Source organism: Gracilinanus agilis, chromosome 3 (genome assembly GCF_016433145.1).
Source record: "Gracilinanus agilis isolate LMUSP501 chromosome 3, AgileGrace, whole genome shotgun sequence".
NCBI classification, from domain to species: domain Eukaryota; kingdom Metazoa; phylum Chordata; class Mammalia; order Didelphimorphia; family Didelphidae; genus Gracilinanus; species Gracilinanus agilis.
Window position 1 is genome coordinate 148,094,091 of NC_058132.1, and position 23,932 is coordinate 148,118,022.

At 33.8% G+C, this 23,932-nt stretch overlaps 1 protein-coding gene across 1 annotated transcript in view; it reads left to right on the forward strand.

Moving 5' to 3' along the window:
• XPO4 (exportin 4) overlaps positions 1-23,932 on the forward strand; it is a 137,465-nt gene that overhangs the window by 43,781 nt on the left and 69,752 nt on the right. The window contains exons 4-5 of the mRNA XM_044668972.1: positions 3,199-3,337; positions 23,348-23,464. Of these exons, the coding sequence (XP_044524907.1) occupies positions 3,199-3,337; positions 23,348-23,464 (256 nt within the window). The remainder of the gene's footprint in view (positions 1-3,198; positions 3,338-23,347; positions 23,465-23,932) is intronic.

Consider the following 23,932-nt stretch of genomic DNA (forward strand, 5'->3'; position numbering starts at 1 on the left):
TGATCATAATCAAGAACAATGACGTATAATATGTATGTACCAATTTATTCTCTTTTTTTGAAAATTAGGATATTTACCTTTCTCCTATCTTTCACCTTTCTTGTTTTTCATCATTTTTCAGAGAGCATTGATTGTGACTAAGCAATCATATCTTCTTGTTCTTACAGTACCATATTTCAACTGGTCCTGTTGATGATGACTTACATATATTCCTTCAAAGTAGTTTGGTGCTCTTTTACAATCTTAGATTTCAGTTTTTTATTAGCCATTTTTTGTTTTATCCTTTCCAGTCAAAGGATATTATCAAAGATAATTCTTTTCAGCAGCAAAAATAGGCAAAATAAGAATTTGGCTGCTCTGTCTTCTCTTTGTCATCAAGTACATAGTCCTATATACCTTGAGTAGTGGTTTTATCTCTTCTTTAATCCTCATCTTTTCCTCATTGGAATTATCCTTTACTGCAGAAAGGCTAATCATAATCTTATCATAGTTTTCTCCTTGTAAGGGATAAAAATAAAAGGTTGAACTAAATTATTTAAGAGTAGGGTCTCCAGGAATTAAATACTTAATTCTAAGTGAAAGACTCAAGTCAGAATGACTTTTATGGTAGTTTATTTCCAAATAGGAAAAGAGAGTGAAAGTAAGAAAATCAGAGAGGATAGGGCAAGATATCTAACCTAACATGCTAAATATTTTGCTACTGCCCCTGGCTCAGTCCATGTAGGGCTAATTAGTCCTCAGCTGGAAGGGCCTCAACTGAGGGCCTGGTGATGAATAAAGCAAGGGCTTCAGCCACGAGACCTCTCCCAAGAGGGGAGGCCTCTCCTGAGGATAGTCCCTTCAGAAAATTCAGGAAGGAGTCAGTTTTTTTTCACTCACCCATGTCATAGTTCAAAAAGAAAGCTGTCCGATGTCCTCAGCCAGAGCTCCTCCAGGGTCCAGTTCAAGGTGAAAGAGAGTGTCCCATGAAATTCTGACCACTTTTAAAGACCATTCCTTTCTTTACTTCCTGTGCCTTCCTTCCATTTTATGTGTACCAATTATAGCTAAAGCTTTGCTTAGGACTGCCCAAGGGGCAGTCAGCCAGCCAATTCTGATTCATCACCCCCTTTCACACATGTGGGTTACAGACCTCCCCACTCAAATGTAAATGGGGTGTATACACTTCTGCTGATTAAATCTAAAAATGGGCAGGGTAGAGTTAATCCCATCTTCACATCCTATAGCCTTAATTCATTGAATTTTAATACAGCTATTTTCACATGGCCATGCCACACTTTTGTTGACAACTCTTACTTCCATTTTCTGCGCTTTAAATCTGATTTTGATTTCATTAGTGTACTGTTTTTTCACACACGACTATGCTACTACTGATCTTCCATCAATTGTTTTTTTGGAGGTTCTTTTGAGTTGAGTCAAACCAGATTTGAGTTGTTCTTGTCCTGGCAGTGTAACTGCCAGCTTCAGCTTTTCTGCTTCCATCTGCTTAATCTTTTAGGATGCTGTTTTACCCTTCTTATTTCCATTTAGTCATGTTCCCAAACCTTGACATTGCCATATTCTTTTGATTTAAAAATAATGCTAACAGACATCTAGACAAATTACACATTTTTTGTAAATTGTAATTTGCAAATTGTAAAAATTGTAAAATTACAATTAGACAAAGTAGCCTTGCACAATTGTTGAAGAATTATTGCTAAATTTAAAAAAATAGACAGTAAGCTATGTGATTTGCTGAATATTACTAAAATTTGGGTTTTTTTTATTCTTTCCTTGCAAAATGCCTTTTGATTCATTATCTGATAATGCATTCAGGAAAATGTTATGTATGGAAACAAAGTTGGGAAAATTATTTTGTAGAACACCTTCTTCATATAACAGAAGTTTAAAGGCATCTGACACAATACTCAGAAAAGATGTTTGGAATTGCATTTTTGTGTAATTTTTCCCTCTCTGCTAGAGACTTTAGAAGTTTGTCAATCTAGAGTCCTTTAGATCCTCAACGAAAATGAATATATGTGGATGTAGGACCAGTTGTTCTATGTTGAGTTTTTAAAAAAAAATTCCAAAATATCATCCTAGCCCCTTATAAACTGATTTCTTTTTCTGAAGCTGTTTGGAGTTGTTTATCCAGATCAGCTTTTGAATAATTTGGTTATTGACTAAACACCCATATACTGTTAAAGGGACAGTAATTTTAAATTGTTAACATTTCTGCCCTATATATTATCTGTGTTTTCTAGTAGTTAGTGTATTCCTCCCCTAAAGAACAAAAGTTTAGCCAGTTAACTGATATTCTTGCCTTTTTTTTCATGGTCATAGTTCAAAGGAAGGCTTTCTGGGACAGAGATAAGAGGTAATGAGTACTATGTCTTAGTGCCCAGCAAGAGAGAGTGTATATTATAGTTTTCATTTTTAAGAAAGGAACCTTATTTTTGTGCCCTTGAACTAGAATGGCACCTTGAGTGTCCCTGTAAATGCTATAGTTTGATGTCATTGAATGAAGTCACAGTTCTTTTTCTGGACTGAAGAACCTGAGCACTTGAGAACATAGTTGCTTCTTCCTATAATCTGGAATTTTGTTTTGTTTTTAAATAAAATGAATTTTTGAATAGCAAAACTAAACATTTTTTAACTAATGTTAATTTGAGATAAACTTGTGTATACTTATTTGTAGAATAAATAACCTGCTTTAAATGTTTACTTCCACATATTTCATAAGTGGGAAAACACTTGGAAATGACGTTATAAAAAATATAATAATAGAATTTGTATTTTTGTTTCTATGCTATGCCTTGAGCTGTCTAACTGAATTGTAGCATGATACCTTAATTTGCCATTGTGCATTGAATACCAAATGGATTTAAATTCTTCTTTGTTTTATTTCTTAACACTTGTCAGTGTTAGACCTCGAACTTGGATCCCCCCGTCCAAAAGCATCTGCCAGGAAGTTCAAAAGGCATTTAGTTCTTTCTGTGTGTTCACTTTCCCATTTAAAAAAGTTACGACATTTGGATGTTTCTTCCTTGCTGTTTCTGATTTCTTTTAACAATATCAGCACTGTTGACTTTTATTTTTAAATGATCCCCTCTTCATTCTATAATCTGTGCTTTAAGTTACTACACTTATTGGAAAATACATTATTCTTTTGTAGTGGATTTAGGTAACTGGTTTGTTGAATGATTTGTGTTTTAACAGCCTCCAGAAGTATGTTCGGGAGCAGATTCTGTTAGCAGTAGCAGTAATAGTAAAACGAGGATCATTAGATAAATCAATTGACTGCAAAAGCATTTTCCATGAAGTCAGCCAGTTGATAAGCAGTGGTAATCCAACAGTGGTAAGTGTGTTAAATATATAATTAATATAGCTCAGATACATTTGTTTTGTATTGTTGTTTTGCCATATGTTAATACTTTAAGATTTGTTATGTACAATCAATAATAGTAGCTTTTTGAATCTGTTCTGCATTTTGTAAAACTATGCTTTGTAATTTTAGTCTTATGGAATTTATTCATGTTACAATTTCTAGTAACTTTTTTGTTGGGCTTATGAGTATTTCTTTGCCCTTGATTGGTTTCTTTATTTCTTAAGTATTTGCTTCCCTTTTTTTGCTTCTCTTTGGACATATAGGAAATATTTTATTTAATCTGTTCTTGTATTTGTTACATGGTTATATTGCCCATTTGTAAAATATATATTTTGTAATTTATTTTATGTACTTATATGTGTTATATTTAATATATATCCTGTACTTTTAAAATGCTTATTAATTTTGTTTTGATACAATAGATATATCCTAGCTCCTACATATAACTCATCCCTGCCTCCCAGACCCAAAGCACAATCCTTTAAGAGTTAGATAAAACCACCTAAAAAAGTAATTCTGATGAATATTTATCATTATCTACATTTAGAGTTTATAGTTTAACTGAGAGCAGGGGAAGAAATGTGCTTTCAATAATTAACTAATGTTGCCTGTTATTATTTGACTTGAGTTTTGCTCTACTATTTAATATTGTCTTTATTTTCATTGGGCCAGCCACTTAAATTATGCTCGATAAATTTATAAGTTTAGGGTAACCTGTTATATTTTTTATTTCCACATGAATTCTTACCATAAAAGAGTAATTGAGTGATTCTTAATATTTTTGGAATTAATACTCTCCTTATTTAGTGGTTTTAAAAAACTGACAACTTCTGCCTTTTTTTCCTGACCCCCACAAAAAGGGAGCAGGGCAGGGAAGAGTGGGTATAACATTGTTTTCTGAAGTAAGCTGACACACATTTTATGCTTAGATTTTCACAACATGTTTTGGTAAGTGGAGACACTTTAGAATTTTTCCTGGGAAATTCCAAGTAAAGTAGAATGCTCTAATTTAGGTAGATAGCCCATGATGATATATAGTACCCCATAAAGGAAACTAGGGTCATTAATTACTGATTTTTTGGGGTATATATCTCAAAAATAGTAGACACATTACTTAACATTTTAAAAGCATATAGACTAGTTATATAAAGGTATTCCCATTATTAATCCTCATTTTTTCAATAATACTAGATTTTTGACCTGATTATTTTATCATTCAAGATTCATCAAATAGAGCACTTTGGGCAGCTAGGTAGTGCAGTGGTTAGAGTACTGGGCTTAGAGTCAGGAAGACCTGACTTCAAATTTGACCTCTTTAAAATTAACGTTAATATATAACACCAAATATTCTATTTTATAAGATTTATTAATAATCACTAGAAGTAAAGGAATAAAAAGGTAATTATCTAACAAAATAAAACCATGTGCCCAAGCTAATCTACCTGCTCAAAAAGGCCTGCTCCACCAAAGCCACAACAGGAAGGAAAAAGACTGCTAGGTGAAAAAAGGGAAAATTTATGTCCTGTCTACATCAGTACTTAACAACAGAAGGAGAGTCAGGTGCTGGATAATGTAGTTCAAAGGTTGGAGATTTCTAATTACACATTCCCCCCTGTGATCATTTGGTAGACTAGTTTCCCTAAAGGATCATTTAAAACATAATCAACTTAAAACTCTGAAGATTTTTAATTAAAGGTATGTACAATATTGCAGTTTCTAAAGGGAAATTACAATCATTTGGGTATAAAGGGAAATAAAAGAGAAAAAGAATAAAAACCAATGATTGCTACATTTGACAAAAGGCTGATGGGGGGGGTACAGGCCTGTTTGGCATAAGAGAATACATTCAAAATAAATAATGCATTCAAAACACCCCCCCGACACACACACACACACACACACACACACACACACACACAGTTCAGGTCACCACATCCCAAAGTTCACTCTGGATCTTTTGGTGCAGTGTATGGTTTCTGCAAGCGTCTTCATGGCGCTTTCTCCAAATAGTTCACTTTTTGGATTTGGGGAGGTAGCAAGTTTCTTATCCTAAATTACTCTCCAAAGAATTTAAAGTTTACATTATAGCATAATGATACACCCCTCCCCACCCACCCCCACCCCCCCGTAGATGGTGACAAACACAGGGATCACTCAGGGATGCATGGCTGAGTTATGAGGTATATTAATTAATTTGCAAAAGAAATAAAAAACATCAAAAAATCCAAATAAAAGAGAAAAAATAACTTCTGAATGAAAAATAAAATATCAAAGTGTTATGTGTTAAAAAATCCAAATAAGGAAAAATAAATCTATAACAGGTCCTGGAATCAGGGCCCAATTAAAGTGATTTATGTCCTATAAGCCTGTAGTAACAATTATGCACTTACCCAATCAGCTGCCAGGACTACAGAAGTTCGCCACACTATTAAAGATAGAAAAGGGACTAGATTTTTTTTTTTTTTTTAGTAGCAAAATGGGAAATAGCATTCCCTGGTCTGATTTTACCTTATCTCTCAGGGATAGGGAGCCAGGATGGCAGCCAAAATGAGGTACTTGATAGAATATGGGACCGGGAAGAACTGCCTCTGATGTATGTCAAACAGCCACAACCTTGAACCTCAAGTTCAAGTCCTCTTATCTTAGCTCAGAATCTCCTTGATCCCACTGGGACTGGTTGGTCTCTTTGACCTTGTGCTCGATTGGCACTATGCAGATTAGCTTTGTGTTTCTTTGGCACTGTGCAGTGATTCTTTTTGTATTCCCTTCTCATGGAATCATACAGAATCATTAAACACAGTCCCATAATTTTTAAACAATCAATGATAGGTTTCTATAGTCTAAAATTTTTGGGTATGCAGTTACAAACAGGACTAATAGACATTTTAAACTTACCCTAGTGCAAAATCAAAAAACCTCAATACTGGTAACGTGCTTCAAATACAAAAAAATGAGAGGTAAAAATAAAACTCAAATACTATATATATATACACACATATACAAGGGGGAAAAATGTTTTAAAAATCAAAAATATAATAGCTTACAGTGACACATTGTGTCAACAAGGAGAGATAGAATACAAAGGTTTCTCACCCCAAAATGAGATACATTTCCTTTTCAACTTGGTCATGAATTATTTTCACAAAGTAACAGCTTTATAAAACAGTAGTACAGTAGGTAATGCACATTCAAAGAAACCCCCAAATTCCCCCAAATCATAAAATGTCACAATTAATGATAATATCAACAAACCTACTATTATGTAGGATTCACATGAGTTGCTATGTGACATTTAAAAAACCTATGAGTTCATCTGTAGAACTTGTGACAAGTTCTACAGATGTAGCAAATCTTTCAACCTCGACTGAGATAATTTTAGCAAAGTCTATTACTGCCATCATTCCAAAATGTGGCAGAGGAGCCCAGAAAAAACAACAAACCTCTGTACTGCTGATGAAAACCTAAAAGGTCACCAAGAATCTAGATCATTCTAGTAGAGGTAAATTATGCTGAAGAGTTAAAAATCTTCCAGAATCTACTTAGACTTCATGGGATATACTCCCTCTTGGGAGCCATCCAGGGATACCATGCCTTAGGAACACCTTCCCAGCTCCTCTAGTATGAGACTGTTATATGTCTCATCCGTTACATTTTTATAATTGTGGAGGTGGGGAATATAATATTGCTACAGCTCTTCATTTCAACTACTAAATGGACCTATTACCTCTTGTTATAAAGAACTCAAAGGCAGGCAAAATGATCAGTCAGAGCTGTTGGTGCTACTGGATATCTAAAAAATCACTTCTGAAGATCCCTTAAAATCATTTTATATTCTTAAGTCGTAATATTCTCCAAATGTTGTTAACCAGGTTAATAGAGTTCATCCATCTACAGATCTGACAATTAACAAAAGCAAAATGGAAGGAAAAGGACATATAGGCAACATGTGACTTTGATGAATCTGGTGACAACCTCAATATCCCTAAGGACCTATGATTTTGCCACGGAAGAGGGTTTTTTGCAAAATGACTATGGGTTTGTACAATGACATTCTGTTCAGTACAGTTATAGGGGAAGGTACAAATAAAGACAATATAATAGCACATATACCTAATGGCTAGAAAACAGTAGCTTAAAATGATTCAGTGTAACAGAAAGATATTGATCAGATTAATATATGAACTTAACAAACAACATTAAATGGTAAAGCAAACAATCAACAAAATACAATAAACGTGACAGGATATAGGTACTGAATTCAAAAGTCCTTTTTTCCAATTCTGATATAGAGACTTCCATAAAACAATCGAGTCTGAAAAGGTTAAAAATCTACCTCCAGACTCTCTAACGTTCCTTCCCCTCCCCAGGGTCATTATCCATTTAGGTTCCTTTTGTCACACTTCTGGGATCTCCCATAGTGAGGGAGAATTCCGCGCTGAACATAGTGTGGAGGAATCCCATATTAGATGTATTGTAGAGACTAGGCAGACCAGAATGGCGAGGGGGTGTAGGGAGATAAGCTAATTGCAAGGACCAGTGCACCCAGGAATGGTAGGAAGAAAAAACATCCTAAAGTTGGGAGTTTGTTTGAGATAGGTAATATACTGTTCTTTCATAGAATGAGCCATGCTTGCAATTCAACTAACTGTTTGGAAGAGTAACCTTCCTTCCCCTTCCCCCATGCGGGAGCAGCAGCTTGTTTCCCCTGCCATGTGGACAGGGTAAAAGCCCTTTAAGAGGCTAATTATCGTCTAAGGCAGGGGTCGGCAATGTATGGCTCTCAAGCCACATCTGGCTCTTTTGAGGGCCAGATATGGCTCTTTCTGTAGGAGCCATAAAGTCAATTTTTTTTTCAGGCACTGTTACAGGAGCTCACTGTGAGCACTGTACGGCTCTCACGAAATTACATTTTAAAAAATGTGGCGTTTATGGCTCTCACGGCCAAAAAGGTTGCCGACCCCTGGTCTAAGGGAAACAAACCCAGATTTACAAGGCAAGCAAGCGAGCAAGCACTCAGTATTGTAAGTGTAAGGGAAGGATTCAATTTTCCAAGCCTCTGGAGAGAGTCTCCAATCAGCAGCAGGAACAGTAACAGCAGGAGCAGCAGAAACAGGCGACTGGGACCACCTGGGGAGTTAGCATCAGGAGACCGGATCAGCAACAACAGGTGTCACCTCTGAAGAGAGTTCAGAGTTGGGGGAGGGGGCCCGCAAAAAACCATGGCAGGAGAAACTTGGTTTCTTTTCAAACTAATCTACTCAGAGAATTAAGGGTTTTTGAACCCCACTTCTGGTCACCATAAATGTAAAAGTTAAATAAGTTTATTATCTGACAAAAATTGAACAACGTGACTAAGTTTTCTACCTGCTCAAAATGGCTCTGTTCCACCAAAGCCACCACAGGAAGGAAAGAGAGCTAGACACAGAACCCCACCCAATTTATCTCCTGTCTATGTCAGCATGTAACAACAGGAAGTGAGTAAGCTCCTGGAAATCTTAGTTTTGCTGGGCATTGTAATTTTTAGGGTAACATTCCAATTTTACAATCCCCCCGATATCCTTTGGAAGATTAGTCTCTCCAATAGATCTTGTAAACATAACCAACTTATAAATTATGATAGTTAGCACAGGGCAAGCTTAATCTCTTTACTGAGAGGCTGAGTAGAAATTTTGAGAATTTGTATCCCTTTGTGTTTGCCATTAATGTAAAATTAAAAATTAATATATAATAACTTCAAATACTATATTTTATAAGTTTTTTTAATAATCACTAGAAGTAAAGGAATAAAAAGGTAATTCTCTTAATAAAATAAAACCACGTGCCCAAGCTACACTGCCTGCTCAAAAAGGCCTGCTCCACCAAAGCTGCAACAGGAAGAAAGAGATCGCTAGATGGAAAAAGGGAGAATTTATATCCTGCCTACGTCAGGAGGAGGAGAGTGGGGTGCTGGATAACGTAATTCAAGGGTTCAAGATTTCTAATTACACACCGCAGACACTACCTTTGTGACTCTATAGACAAGTCACTTAAACCTGCTTGCCTCAGTTTCCTCATCTGTAAAGTGACCTGGAGAAGGGAAAAGTGGCAAACTACTTCAGTAGCTTTGCCAAGAAAACACCAAATGATTGTCATGAAGAGTCAAACACAACTAAAATGACTAAACAACAAAATTCTCACTACATTTTATAAAGTTTAATAGTTATAAATTGTATTTCAAAATAGAATCGAGGTGAGCATATGAAAGCTTTGTTTACTTTAGAGAAATAGAGACATAATATAAATTTGTTTATGACTTTTCTGATAGTTGTGCATCTATTTTGTATAAGATGTCCTAGATTGACCAGTCAAGTACTGATTTCCTTTTCTATTTCAAGCATTGAACTATGGTGAACCATCTGTTGCCTACTGTTTAGCTGGAAAACTTTTTGAAGACAGATGTGTTTTAAGATTACCTATGCTTAAAGTGAGAAATTCATTTGAGAGTAGTTTTTCAAATTTTCTCTGTGGTTCACAGTGAAAAGAACATTTGCCTGGAGATGCAGTAGTGGAGTTATATGAAAACAGGCATACTAATGTTCTTTTTTTTCTTAAACATTTATTAATATTCATTTTTAACATGGTTACATGATTCATGCTCCTACTTTCCCCTTCACCCCCTATTTCCAAATTGTTGTTAGTTGCATACTAATGTACTTTTAATGGAATTGTGAATGTCCAGCCATTCTGGAAAAACAATTTGGAACTATGCCTAAAAGATTGCTACATTATCTTATCCAGTAGTACTGTAAGTAGGCTTATGTCCTAAAGAAATAAAAAAGGAAATGACCCATATGTACAAAAATAAAGCAGTTCATTTCATAGTAGCAAAAACTGGAAACAAAGCCAGGATGCCTATCTAATAGACAATAACCACATAAATTATGATTTAGGAATAAAATAGAATATTATTGTGCTGTAAAAAATTACAAGATTGGTTTTCAGAGCAATCAGGAAGATCTCTTTGTTCTGATACAATGACAATGATATTATAAAGAAGAAGAAAACTGTGAAAGACTTGAGAATTCTGATCAGAATAATGACAAACCATGAATCCCAGAGGACTAAAACTGAAACATAATACCTACTCACTCAAGAGGTGGGAGGGAATGAACTTAACATGCAGAGATAGGCAGACATGTTTGGACATGGTCAGTGTGGGAAATTAGTTTGCAGGATTATGCATGCATGCCATGAGGGCTTTCTTTTAAAAAATTTTTTTAATAGTTCAGTTGAGGTAGAGGAAATGGGAAAAGAAAATTAAAAAATACAAATTTTTAAACTTAAAATGAAGGAAAATATGTGTACTTCTAATTTGAGACCTTTTTTAATATTTTATTTTTTCCTCTGTTACATGCAGAAACACTTTTTTTTTAACATTCATTAAAAAATTTTTTTTATAATTTTATAAATTCTAAACTCTCTCCCTTCTGAACTTCCCTACCTTCTTCCCTACCTGAGACAATAAGCAGTCTGATACAGATTTTACATGCATAATCATAAAAAACAGTTTTCCATATTAAAAACAGTTTTGTGGAAAAGTTGTCAAATTTTAAAAAAGGAATAAGAAAGAAATGAAATCTATTGTGTTTCAATCTACATTCAGACCCCAGTTCTTTCTTAGAGGGCAGATGGCATTTTTCATCATGAGTCTCCGGGATTGACTTGGATCACTGTATTGCTGAGAATAAGTAGGTCATTTTGCTAAGACTCACTACGTCATTCACAATTGTTCATTAAAAAATATTGCTGTCACTGTGTACAATGTTCTTCCAGTTCTCCTTAACTTTATTTTGTACCAGTTCATATAAGTCTTTCAGTATTTCTCTGAAATCAGACTGCTTATTATTTCTTAAGTAGCATTCTGTCACTATCATACCACAATTTGTTTAGCCATTCCCCAAGCAATGGACAACCCCCTGATTTCCAATTCTTTGCTACCACAAAAAGAACTACAATAAATATTTTTGTATGGATAAGTAGGCCCTCCCCCGCCCTGCTCCTGTTGAAAATCTCTTTGATATAGGACCTACTAATGGTATTGATGGATCAAAGGGTATGCACAACTTTAGAATCCATTGAGCACCATTCCAAATTATTCTTCAGAAGGATTGGATCAGATTGCAACTCTACCAACAGTGTATCAGTGTCCCGGTTTTCCTACATCCCTTCCAACATTTATCATTTTCCTTTTCTGTTATATTAGCCAATCTTAATAGCTATGAGATGATACCTCACAGTTATTTTAATTTGCAATTCTCTAACCAAAAGTGATTTAAAACATTTTTTTCAAGTGACTGTATATGGCTTTGATTTCATCATCTGAAAACTGCCTGTTTAGATCCTTTGACCACATATTTGACTCAGTTCTCTGTATAGTTAAGAAATTAGTCCTTTTTCAACTATACCTACTAAAAAATTTTTCCCCTAGTTTTCTGCTTTCCTTCTAATCTTTGCTGCATTAGTTTGTATAAAAACTTTTAAATTTCAATATAATCAACATTTTCCATTTTATAATACTCTTATCTTTTGCTTGGACAAGTATTCTCTTATTCATTAATCTGATAAGTAGACAATCCAATGCTCCTCAAATTTGTTTACTTTAGCACTCTTTATATTTTAGATTGGGTACCCATATTAACCTTATCTTGGGATATAATGTGAGATGTTGGTTAATGCCAGTTTCTGCCATACCATTTTCCAATTTTTATTGAACAGTGAATTCTTGTCCCAAAAGGTTAGATCTTTTGATTTATCAAAAACTAAAACTAATCTGCAATCTTATTAAAAAATCTTACCTACAAAAACATAGTGCACTAAATCTTTAGAAATCATGTAGTTAAAACAATTTATTAAAGATCAGAAAAATTTATGAAGCAAATAGTTCTTAAGAAAAATACAAAATACTACTTTTGTAAAAGATAAAGATTATCTTAATAAATGTGCTTGCCAACTTACTGTATAGAATTATGTGAAGGAGGATTTTGTATATATGTCTGTAATGTGTTCTTCTTCCTTTCAACAGATTTGTTTTAAAACCCTTACCTTCTGTCTTAGAACCAATAGGTTCTAAGGCAAAAGAGGGATAAGGGCTAGGCAATGGGGGTTAAGTAACTTGTCCAGGGTCACACAGCTAGAAAGTGTCTGAGGCCAGAATTGAATTTAGAACCTTCCATCTCTGGGCCTGGCTTCAACTGAAATTTCTAAGGGCAAACATGCCTCCTATTGCATAGCTTCATCTATGTTGCAAGTGGAACCGAGGATATATTAAATGGCATCTCCTACAGTTTGAATCTCTACTTTTACAACTTATATTTGGGGGAAGGGGAAAAGAACTTGTATCACTCCAGTGTTGTGGAAGGGAAGTTTAGGTATTTAACTTTAATTTGGGGGAGAAAATTGAATAACATTTGACTTTCTAGTAAGTTTAAAGGAAATGTGGTTAGAAATTAGGATGAAGATAAAATTGGTATAGAGCTTGCTCTTTTTTAATACCCATTTTTTTTCCCTCTCTTTTGTCCATTATTTGGTCATTTTTTCTGAACTGTATATGGCATTTTGTTTTATCTTATTAGGCAGAGATTTATAAAATGATGACTTCTCAAACTTTCATTCTAGACCATACCTGTTAATGTACTTGAACAAAATAAGACACATGGTGGGAGGCATATACATCACCTTTATTTTCCTGTAGTCCCACCATATACTGCTTGAGCCTGTTATGTATTTAGTACTATTTAGGTTTAACCTTAAAGTTCACCAGTTGTCAGTCTTTAAATGTGTTGATTACATTTTGTACAATTGTCCATGACAGTTTAGTGATATATGGAATCATGTAATTAGTTCACATGAAGCAAAAGATTTATTTCTTAAAATATTAGTTGCCTGTGTGACTATGACTTTATCTTATGTGCAAGGAAAATTAATGGAATCTTTAATATTTTCCATGTTGAATTTTTTTAGATGAAAATGAGATATAGACATAGAACTCTAGAGCAGGAGGAGATATTAGAAACCAGTTAGTCCAAACTTTTTATTTTACAGATGAGGAAATAGAATCTGAGTGTTTAATTGAGTTCCCTAATGTCATAGATTAGGTAGCCTTTCCCCCAGCATGTTCTCTTCTTGACTCCTTTCTTAACAAATCATTATTACAAAATTGGAATTTTTTGTTTCTTAAGAAATTGTATAATCATACTTTTGTTTTAATTTTTAATAATCCTTTAATTTATACTTGATTATGTTAATTTTTTGAAAGACTAAAGTATAATGGAAACTGGTTATTTACAGGAACTTTTGTTAGTGTTTAATCTCAATTCATATAATATATAAATAAAGGGTACTCATTAGCAAAGTCAGAGGGAATAAAAGGAGTATAAAATAAAGACTTAGTGAATGTAACTAGGGTCTTTATGAGGCTGTTATTAGCCTTGAAATTAAAAATGAAAGTATTATTTCCTCAAGATTTTGCTTAAGGGCAATTTTGTTTGGTTTTTTTTTATAGTTTGTAAAATAAAGTAGGCCAATTCAGCTAATGTTCTTGATAAACAGGGTTTGGTAAAGAAATTAATCAGTTGATCTTCAGTTGTAGTGACTATATAGATTGCCTTTTTAGTTGTTAACCTTCCCAGGTGGTATGACTGACATGAATGAAAAATGCCTATCTCCAACAGCTTGTTGGCACCAAGGAAATAGCAGCCAAAATATTAAAGAGTTCTTTTGTTTCCATTAGGGATGAGCAAACATTTAAGAATTTTTTACCCCTATTCCCTTGGAGAATGTAACCTCTGGCAAAAGATAGTTTCAGTGGCTATCTGGTGGAATTTTTTGCTTGTTTGCTTGTTTGTTTGTTTTTTAAACATATTCAGATGTACTTAGCTTGAAAGTTTTGATTTGGCTGATAGAGTTGTTCTTTGAAAAGAATGGCAGAGATAACTGAGAAAACATTCTATCCTGTTGGGTATAGTTATTCATAGACCCCTTAGGGATTTGTGAACTGGGGTTAAGAACTTCTCTAATCTTTCTTTAAATTTGTTTTATCCACTCTTTCCCTGCTTTATGAGGCTATCTTCATAATCTTCTAACTTCATAAGATTTTATCAATAAGTTCATATTCTAAACCAGTGTTGCCTTTGACTTGTATATCTGTCCATTCCCCTTGTAAGTCAAGTATTTGCTGACTAAGGTGCTTTTTTGTTTTATTTTTTTGTTGTTGTTTCTTTGGGCAATTGACATCTGTGAAGTTATATGAAATTATTATTAAATCAATGCCATTGTCCTTTCTACTATAATTTCCCATTTTTTTGTTATCCGTAATTTATTTTTGAAAGGTTTAGGCTTGAGTTGCTTCAGTTTCATGTCCTACCTTTTTCTTATTCTTCTAGTTTTATGTTACTTTTGATCTTTGCTCTAACATATCAGGGGACTGACTCACTAACTGAACTGGACCCAGACAGCTGATTCAGGAATGAATCATATATAAATATAAATGGTAGTTGTTATTATTATCTTGATCACTATTTTGGATGTCATCCAACTTGTCAGTATCTTTCATAAAATGTTGTGCTTAGATCCCAATTTGGGGTACAAGACCTTTCCTGATCCCCTTAATGGCTAGTGCCCCCCACTAAAATTATTTTTTAATTATTAGTATATACTTTATATGTATACATGCTGCCTCCCCTGATAAAACTATAAATTAATTGAAGGTTGGAACCGTTGCATTTTTATTTTTGTATCCTCCATTCCTAGCAGAGAACTTGGTAATAAGTTGTAAATACTTGCTGATTGATTAAAAGACAAGATAGACTATAATATCTTTTTTACAGTATTATTGTTATTATCAACTTAAATCAACTTTTTTTTGTACAAAGAAGGAAAAAGATTGCGTATGAATCATGAACATCTGTATAATGCCTCTCATTCAAGACATAATACTTTTATTAATGTAGCATTAAAAATTTAGCTGTTTTGTTTTTTAGCTAACATGTCATATCGAGCCTATGGTCTGCTAAAAATTCCCTTGTGTCTACATTTTCCAGATTTCTTGTAGTGTAGTATAGTTGATTGTTGATTATTTTGAACACAAGTGTAAGACTATGTTAATACCCTGAAATTTGATCTCCTGTGATCTGGTCCATTGTTTTAGTTTTGCTAGCCTCTTGATCTTATTTCTATTGCATTGACACTCTCTGCCATGTCCATATCAGTGTTTTATTTGGTAAGCCTACATCTTCTGTGCCCTCATCTAATTTGTTGAAAAAGATGTTAAATTTGGTTTTATTTGGTTTTATTTTATTTGTATTATTTCCCCAATTGGATTGGAATTTCCTTGAGGACAATATTAATTGCTGATGATATCCTTAAATGTTTGGCACCTTGCACAAGGCTTTGGTGGGCCCAAGTCCCCTCATGATGAATTCTCAGCCTATCCTTTGCATTTCCTTTTTTGTTTCTAGCAGACTTGGTTTCTGACTCCCATTCCTCTGAACCAGATTGACTTAAAACTTTTATATTAGTTTGTAATCTGTAACAAAGTAAAATGTCTTGAATCAACCTTGATGCACCCCTATGAATAGATGTTTAAAATTTAGAACTGAATGCTAAAACTTTTGTTCATAATGAAAGTTAGTTTGTGAATGTTTTGAAATTCACCATTGAGCCAAATTAATTTTCTTATTTACAATATAATTTTAGCCGTTGATTTGACAAGTAATATTAGAAGACAGACACCTTAATGAATTATTTCTAATTGTCAAAACATGTTCACTTTAATTGAAACATTTTTTTCCTCAGGAATAGAATTTCATGAGCACAATAATATTATGAGACTTATTTTTTCATTACACACTGATTTAAGGAAATAGTCATGATTGTAGAATTATTAATATCTTCATATTTGTCATGTTTTGTTGAAATGTGGCACACAGATTTTTTTAAAGTAATCTTTAAACTTATTTCTAAAGAAATAGGCTAAAAGGGCATTTAATTTCACAATTCTAACACATCATTTTCATTTATTGTTTTTCAGTAGAAATAGACTTACTTCTCAAGCTCTTTAAAAAGTATTCCTTTTCCTATGATAGGAAGAAAGTAGGTGGGAAATTCAATTGTCTATGGATCGTGCTGGCCTGTGTGGACTAATCTCTCTTATCACAAGTCTCATTGATGTTTGCTTAGAGGAGCAGCTGAAAGTCTGCTTTATGTATGGCAACCTTTCATAAAGTTTATTCTTGGTAATAAAGCTCTTGGGATGAGAGCCAGGCTATTATAAGAGACAATCTTCTCTCTGAACAAGAGTATTTTATTTTGTCAGCTGGAGTCGGTGTTTGAGTATGTTATTCTTATGACAGAACTAATGAAATTGTTGGAGAGTGAGACAAACAATGTCCATGAAATATTTTCTCGATGGTATGAAGTTAATGACTTTACTAGAAACTAACACCGGGATATTAAAGATATAGAAATATGAGTATATTTTAAAACAACTCAGGTAGCAAATTGTTTTGCTCCTATGCAGATATATTATCTCATGTGATCTGGATAACAACCTCTAAAGTTGGCACATGACAAATTCTTATTCCTATTTTGTGCATAAAAAAAGATTCAAAGAGGTTAAATGACGTATTCAAGTCCACATGGCTAGTTATTGTCAGAGTCAGGTCTATACTGATCTCTTGTTAATCAGAAGGTCCTTGTACTATTAAAGGTCATGCACTTTTCTCATGAAAGTTTTCTTCGTAAACTCTTATTTAGAATTGGACTGTGCCAAAATGAACTAATACATTTGAACAGACTTGGTTTTCTAGTTTTCAATCCATGCCAAATTTTTTTATGAATTAAAGATTAGCTTCATTTTTATTTTTAATTTGTTTTAAGTGAACAAATTTGTTTTTCCTCCCTACTCTCTCCCCTGCTGAGATATAGGGGATATTGCAATTAATATGCATAGTCAAGTGAAAAAAATTCTCACATTGGCCATGTCTGAAAATATGTATATTTATTCTTAACACCTCTCAATGAGGAGGTATTCTTTATCATCAGCCATTGGAATCCTGGTTGGTCATTCTGTTGATCAGAGATCCTAAGTTTTCTCAAAGTAGTTTGTTTTACAATGTTTTTTGTGATTATATAAATTCTTCTCCTGGTTCTGCTTACTTTACTCTGAGTAAGTTCTTGTAGTCTTCTCAGATTCCTCTGATATCATCTCCATCAGTATTTATTATACTACAATAGTATTATAGTATTCTATTACATTTATCTATCATTATTTGTGCAACTACTTGCCTCTTGAGAGGTACTTAGGTACCTCCTCTTTAGTTTTCCAGCTCTTTGTCATAGTAAAAAAGAGCTGCTCTAAACATTTGGGTCCTTTTCTGTTTTATTTGATTTCTGGGCTATAGACCTAGTAGTGGTATTGCTTTTGGGGCATAGTGCTAAACTGCTTTACAGAATGACTAAACTAATTTATAGGCCTTATTGCCCTTCCAGCATTTGTAATTCTTTTAATCAACTTTGCCAATCTGATGGGTTTAAGGTGGCACTTTAGTGTTGTTTTGTTTCTCTAATTAATAATGTGGATAGAATAGTTTACCTGTCAGATCTATGGGAAAGGAAAGATTTTAAGACTAAGTAAGACATAGAAAATATTACAAAATGTAAACTAAAGAATTTTAATTACATTAAATTCAAAAGTTTTTGTATAAAAAAACCAGTGCAATCAAAATTAGAACGGAAGTAACAAATTGGGAAAAAATCTTTATAACAAAAACCTGACAAAGGTCTCATTACTCTAATTTACAAGGAGCTAAATCAATTGTACAAAATATCAAGCCATTCCCCAATTGATAAATAGGCAAGGGACATGAATAGGCAATTTCCAGATAAAGAAATCAAAACTATCAATAAGCACATGAAAAAGTGTTTTAAATCTCTTATAATTAGAGAAATGCAAATCAAAACAACTCAGAGGTACCACCTCACATGTAGCAGATTGGCTAAAATGACAGAAAAGGAAAGTAATGAATGTTGGTGGGGATGTGGCAAAATTGGGACATTAATGCATTGCTGGTGGAGTTGTGAATTGATCCAACCATTCTGGATGGCAGTTTGGAATTATGCTCAAAGGACTTCAAAAGACTGTTGGCCTTTTGATTCAGCCACCCACTGTTGGGTTTGTGCCACAAAGAGATAAGGAAAAAGACATGTACAAAAATATTTATAGGGGGCAGCTGGGTAGCTCAGTGGATTGAGAGCCATGCCTAGAGACGGGAGGTCCTAGGTTCAAATCCGGCCTCAGACACTTCCCAGCTGTGTGACCCTGGGCAAGTCACTTGACCCCCATTGCCTACCCTTACCACTCTTCCACCTATAAGTCAATACACAGAAGTTAAGGGTTTAAAATAAAGAAAAATCTTTTAAAAAAAATATTTATAGCCTCACTTTTTGTGGTGGCAAAAAATTAGAAAATGAGGGGATGCCCTTTGACTCGAGAATGGCTGGACAAATTGTGGTATATGTTGTTGAGGGAATACTATTTTGCTGAAAGGAATAATGAACTGGAGGAATTCCATGTGAACTGGAACAACCTCCAGGAATTGATGCAGAGTGAAAGGAGCAGAACTAGGAGAACATTATACACAGAGACTGATAGGGGTACAGTTGAATGTAATGAACTTCTCTACTAATAGCTATGCAATGATTTAGGACAATTCTGAGGGACTTGTGAAAAAAAACAACCACTATTCACATCCAAAGAAAGAACTGTGGGAGTAGAAACAGACAAAAAACAACTGCTTGATCACATGAGTCAATAGGGATATGATTGGGGATGTAAACTCTTAAACAATCACCCTAATGCAGATATTAATACTGTGGAACTAGGTCTTGATCATTGACACATGTAAAACCCAGTGAAATTGCTTGTTGGCTACAGGAGGTGGGTGAGAGGAAGGGAGGGAAAGAACATGAATCATGTAACCACGGGAAAATACTCCAAATTAATTAATTAAATAAAGATTGTCAAATAAAAAATTAATTAGTAATGTGGAGTATTTCATGACTTTTGCTAGCTTGGATTTCTTTTTGTGTAAAATTAATGTTCATCAGATGGTTCTTATAAAATAAATTTTGATTCAGGCTAGGGGTTTTTCTATATCCACACAGTTATGGGCATAGAGTTAACAATTTACCAATCACAATGGTGACCTGAAGTCATCAAAGAAAAGCTAAATCACATTCAGTCTATTTTATTTAAGAAGGCAGATGAGTGTATAATTTTGGTAAATTACCATTAGGAGGATTAAAATTTTTAAAGGAAAAAAACTATCTAAAAATTTAATGAAATGCTTAAGTTACCATTATGCCAGATCAAAGAGACATTATTACCTTTCACATACTAAAGGTAGTATAAATTAGTCAGACAGATTCAGGAAACAAAGCTAATAACTCTGTTTTTTACATTATATAATTATATATCAATTATATCAATAACTTTTTCAGTCAGTTTTTAAAAATTTAAATTAAATTCTCTATTTTGAAATATTCAAAAAAGATTCTTTTTCTCTTGTCACTGTTAGTAATCTCTGCATTGTCCTCATCACTTGACCATGAAATCCTGCTGCTCTGCTTGATCCAGAGTTCATGGAGTGCTTGCTTGGGAGAGCCTCCCTGTGAGGTCTCTATTTCTGTTGTCTGTAGATCAAACTAGCCAGGCTCACAGAGACTTATTGTTAGGCTGGTCAAATGGCAATTTATTTTTCAATCCTAGCAATTCTTGTTGAAAACCATTTACTGAGCCAGAGAGGGCTCGTGATCTACATTTGCAGGGGAAGGGCCTGTACTAACAAAAATCACAAACCCCGTTAGGATCTGAAATGAAGAGGGTGTCATTTTTCTTGTGGATTCCTATGTCACTGTAATCATAAGCCCTTCAAGAACTTAATTGACTGGGTAGAAAAAAAGAGCTTAATGCTTCATTCACAAGTCAGGAATCTAAACATTTTGTGTTTGCTGAAGCAACAGGTTGGCAACACATTCAGGGTAAAGAAGAGACTTACTTGTATTATCTGTCCAAAGGTCACTTGACCCTTTGGGTTTCTCTCTTTGTCCTCCAGGAGTTCATTCCTGACTGGCTACTCCAGCTTCAGATACCAATAAAATTTTTGTGGAACCTAAAATAAAGAATTGTTGCTGAAAAAAAGCCAGCCTTTCTCACAGTACAAACTTCCTTTAGTAGCCTTGATGGGAAATCATTTAGCCTTTACTTGAAATATTTCCATAGCTTTTAAATTGTTTTTCCTTATATTAAACTGAAGCCTCATTTTCTGTACCTTTTGTCCATTAGTTCATAGTATCATCAGTTTAGAGGTAGAAGAGACCTCAGAAGTCCTACCACTTCATTTTTGCCAGTTAGAATCCTAAGACCTAGCCAGGTTATTTGATCAAGGTCTCAGCTAATTTATGCCCATTATAGCTACCCAATGAATCAAATCCTTCATCTACCTGACAGCTCTTCAGATATTTGAAACCAACATCCACTCTAATCTTTTTCATCTCCCAGGAAATATTTCTAGTTCCTTCAGCATCTGTTCATCATTCTGACATGCTTTTCAGACCTGTTATCATTCTGCTCATCTTTTTTGAACTTAAGCAGTTCTCAAGGTGTGGCAGATATTATTAAAATCATTATTTCCAAATACACTTTGACCAATACAAAGCACAATGGAATTATTGCATTCCTTTATTTGTATACCATATTTCTATATTGCATACTATATTAGAATGATTGAGATTGCATTAGGTCTTTTACCAACCATGACATACTGGCTTACATTGAATTTGTGGTCAACTACCCTTCCAGTATTTTTTTCAAAGGAATTTCTGTTGTCTAGCCTTCTCTAACCTGTGTGCAGTTGGTGTTTTATATTTATACACATTGAAAAATATCTTGTTGATGTTACTAGCATTTTTAAATGAATTTTGTTACATGGCAATAGAGGTATCAGGTTGATTGACACTATTCCAATATATTTCATATCCTACTGCTTCTGGATTCTACCAGTACATACAGTTATTTATAAAGGTCTCTGAGTGAATGAATGGATTGAATACAATTCTGAATTATTTTTTGAGCCAAAGAATGATTAAGTTATTTTAGTATGCTTAGTGTTTTTTAAGTTTAATTTTTTGATGAACATTTATTTTCTTTACTAACCATAACCTCTCCCCAACAAACAAAACTCTTGTTTATTTATAAATAATTATGAAGGTATGCATAATTAAGCAAAATAAAGTCTCATCTTGGCCATGTCCAAAAAAAGTCTTATTCTACATATGTAGTCTAATACTTCTGTATCTGGTGGCTGGTAGCATCTTCATCAGTCTTATGGAATTTTGGTTGATCAAAATTCTTTTTTTTTTTATTAAGTTTATTTAATTAATTTAGAATGTTTTTCCATGGTTACATGATTCATGTTCTTTCCTTCCCTCCTTCCACCCCCTTCCTGTAGCCAACGAGAAGTTCCACTGGGTTTTACATGTGATCAAAATTCTTCAGGGTTTTTTTTTTTTCTTTTTTTCTCTTTTCAGTTATTTTGGTGTACGTTCCTTTTTAAGGTATTACTTTAGTCCAGAGTCTGTGCAGGTGACTTTTGGATATGGTTCCAGATTGCTTTCCAGTAAAGTGGGACCAATAAATTCCTAGTTTCAGCAACAATGTATTAGTGTTCCTGGGCCACCTCAGTCCCTCTAGTAGTTCCTTTCCTTTCCTTTTTTGGTTATATTTGCCCATCTAAGGGGTATGAAGTAGAACCTCAGAATTGCTTTAGTTTACATTCCTCCTACTATTAGTGATTCTTTTTTTAAATAGAATTGTTGAAAGTTTGATTTTCTTCTTTTGGGAAATGACTTGTTTAGATATCCTTTGAACAGTAATATTAGGGAATGGCTTCTGTTTTCACAGATTTATATTAGATTTAAAAAACTAAAATTAAAAGTAATCTATTTCTAGATTTTTCATCTGTTAAAATTAAGGGAGTTGGATTAGATTATCTCTTAAGAAATTTCAACTCCAACATAAAGTGATTTTTGGTGAATTTATTTTTTAATCATTGTATATATAGCCAGAGCTTTGTACATGGTAGGTACTTAATTGGGGAGGAGGTTTTGAAATTTATTTATAGTATGTGTAACATCTCTAAAAATTCACAATGCAGCATCTTTGCTTTAACTGTTTGTGATTTGAGGCAAATAAAATTTTGTTTTAAATGTATATTTGCTGAGATAATGAGCATCTGTAGGGTCAAGGTACTGACATCAGAAGCATTTCAGAACAAAGATGTTGCAGTTGTTGGGTGGATGGCAATGCGTTCAGCTGTTCTATAAGCTTGCATAAATAGTATCATCTTGACTTTAATCTTTCGGTTGTTCAGAGGTAGTGTGCATATTTCTGTTTAAACCGTGGACACTTGCCAGTATGCCTGACCTTTCAGCAATTCGTACCACTCTGTCCATCTTTGTCACCTTGGCTCCAAATAGTCTGTGAATAAAGCCAATGGTTTTGAAGTTATGGATATGGAGAGTAGAGTTTTGGGGAAAGAAAAACTTCATTTGTTATCTTAGGGTCACTAAATATGTATGACTTATGTAATATTTTGAAGATTTGTGACAATTATTTTATCTCTTAACTTGTTTGGGGTATATTATAGTCACATCAAAACGTGGGGAATTGAATTATTGAATACTTATTCAACAGGACATTAGAAAAGAAATGACTGAGGAGAAACTATAATAGTGTTTTATTCATATTATGTTTGAGTAGAGAAGTAAGATATATATGGAATATATATAAACATATGAAATATAGAAATTTTCTAACAAGCTAATTAAAATATTTGTTACAAGTGACCCTACACAAAACATTTGTCTTCTTTTTCTTTTTTTAAGCAAACTCTGGCCTGTTCCATTCTAACGGCTTTGTTGAGTGAATTCTCAAGTTCAAGTAAAACAAGCAACATTGGACTAAGTATGGAGTTTCATGGTAACTGCAAAAGAATTTTTCAGGTACTACTATAAACACATACATGGGCTAGATGTTTTAAGCATACAGTCTTTAGTCTCCTAGAAAGAAGCATGGCAATAGAGATTTTATACCTGGAAATTTTGCACTACAATTTTACTAGAAAGAATAAAATTTATCAGTATTTTAAACATCTTCAAAAATCTTAATCTTTTTTTTAACATCAGATTCATCTCCAAATCTCCCAATATTTTCATAGTAGTGGTTCTGGTTATGTTAATTACAGGTTTTCAAATTTAACTAACTATTGTTGGACCTCTTTAAGTCACAAAAATAGGCTTGGCTGTAGGCCAATGATAGCCATGTTTTTTAAAATGTTATTGTTGATAATGTGGGCTGGTTGTCTCATATATTTCCTTTCTCAGAGGTAGTTATGTAAAGGTATTCCCTTAAATTCTAGGACTGTGCAGTAGAACAACTGGCTCTTCCTTCCTTCCTTCCTTCCTTCCTTC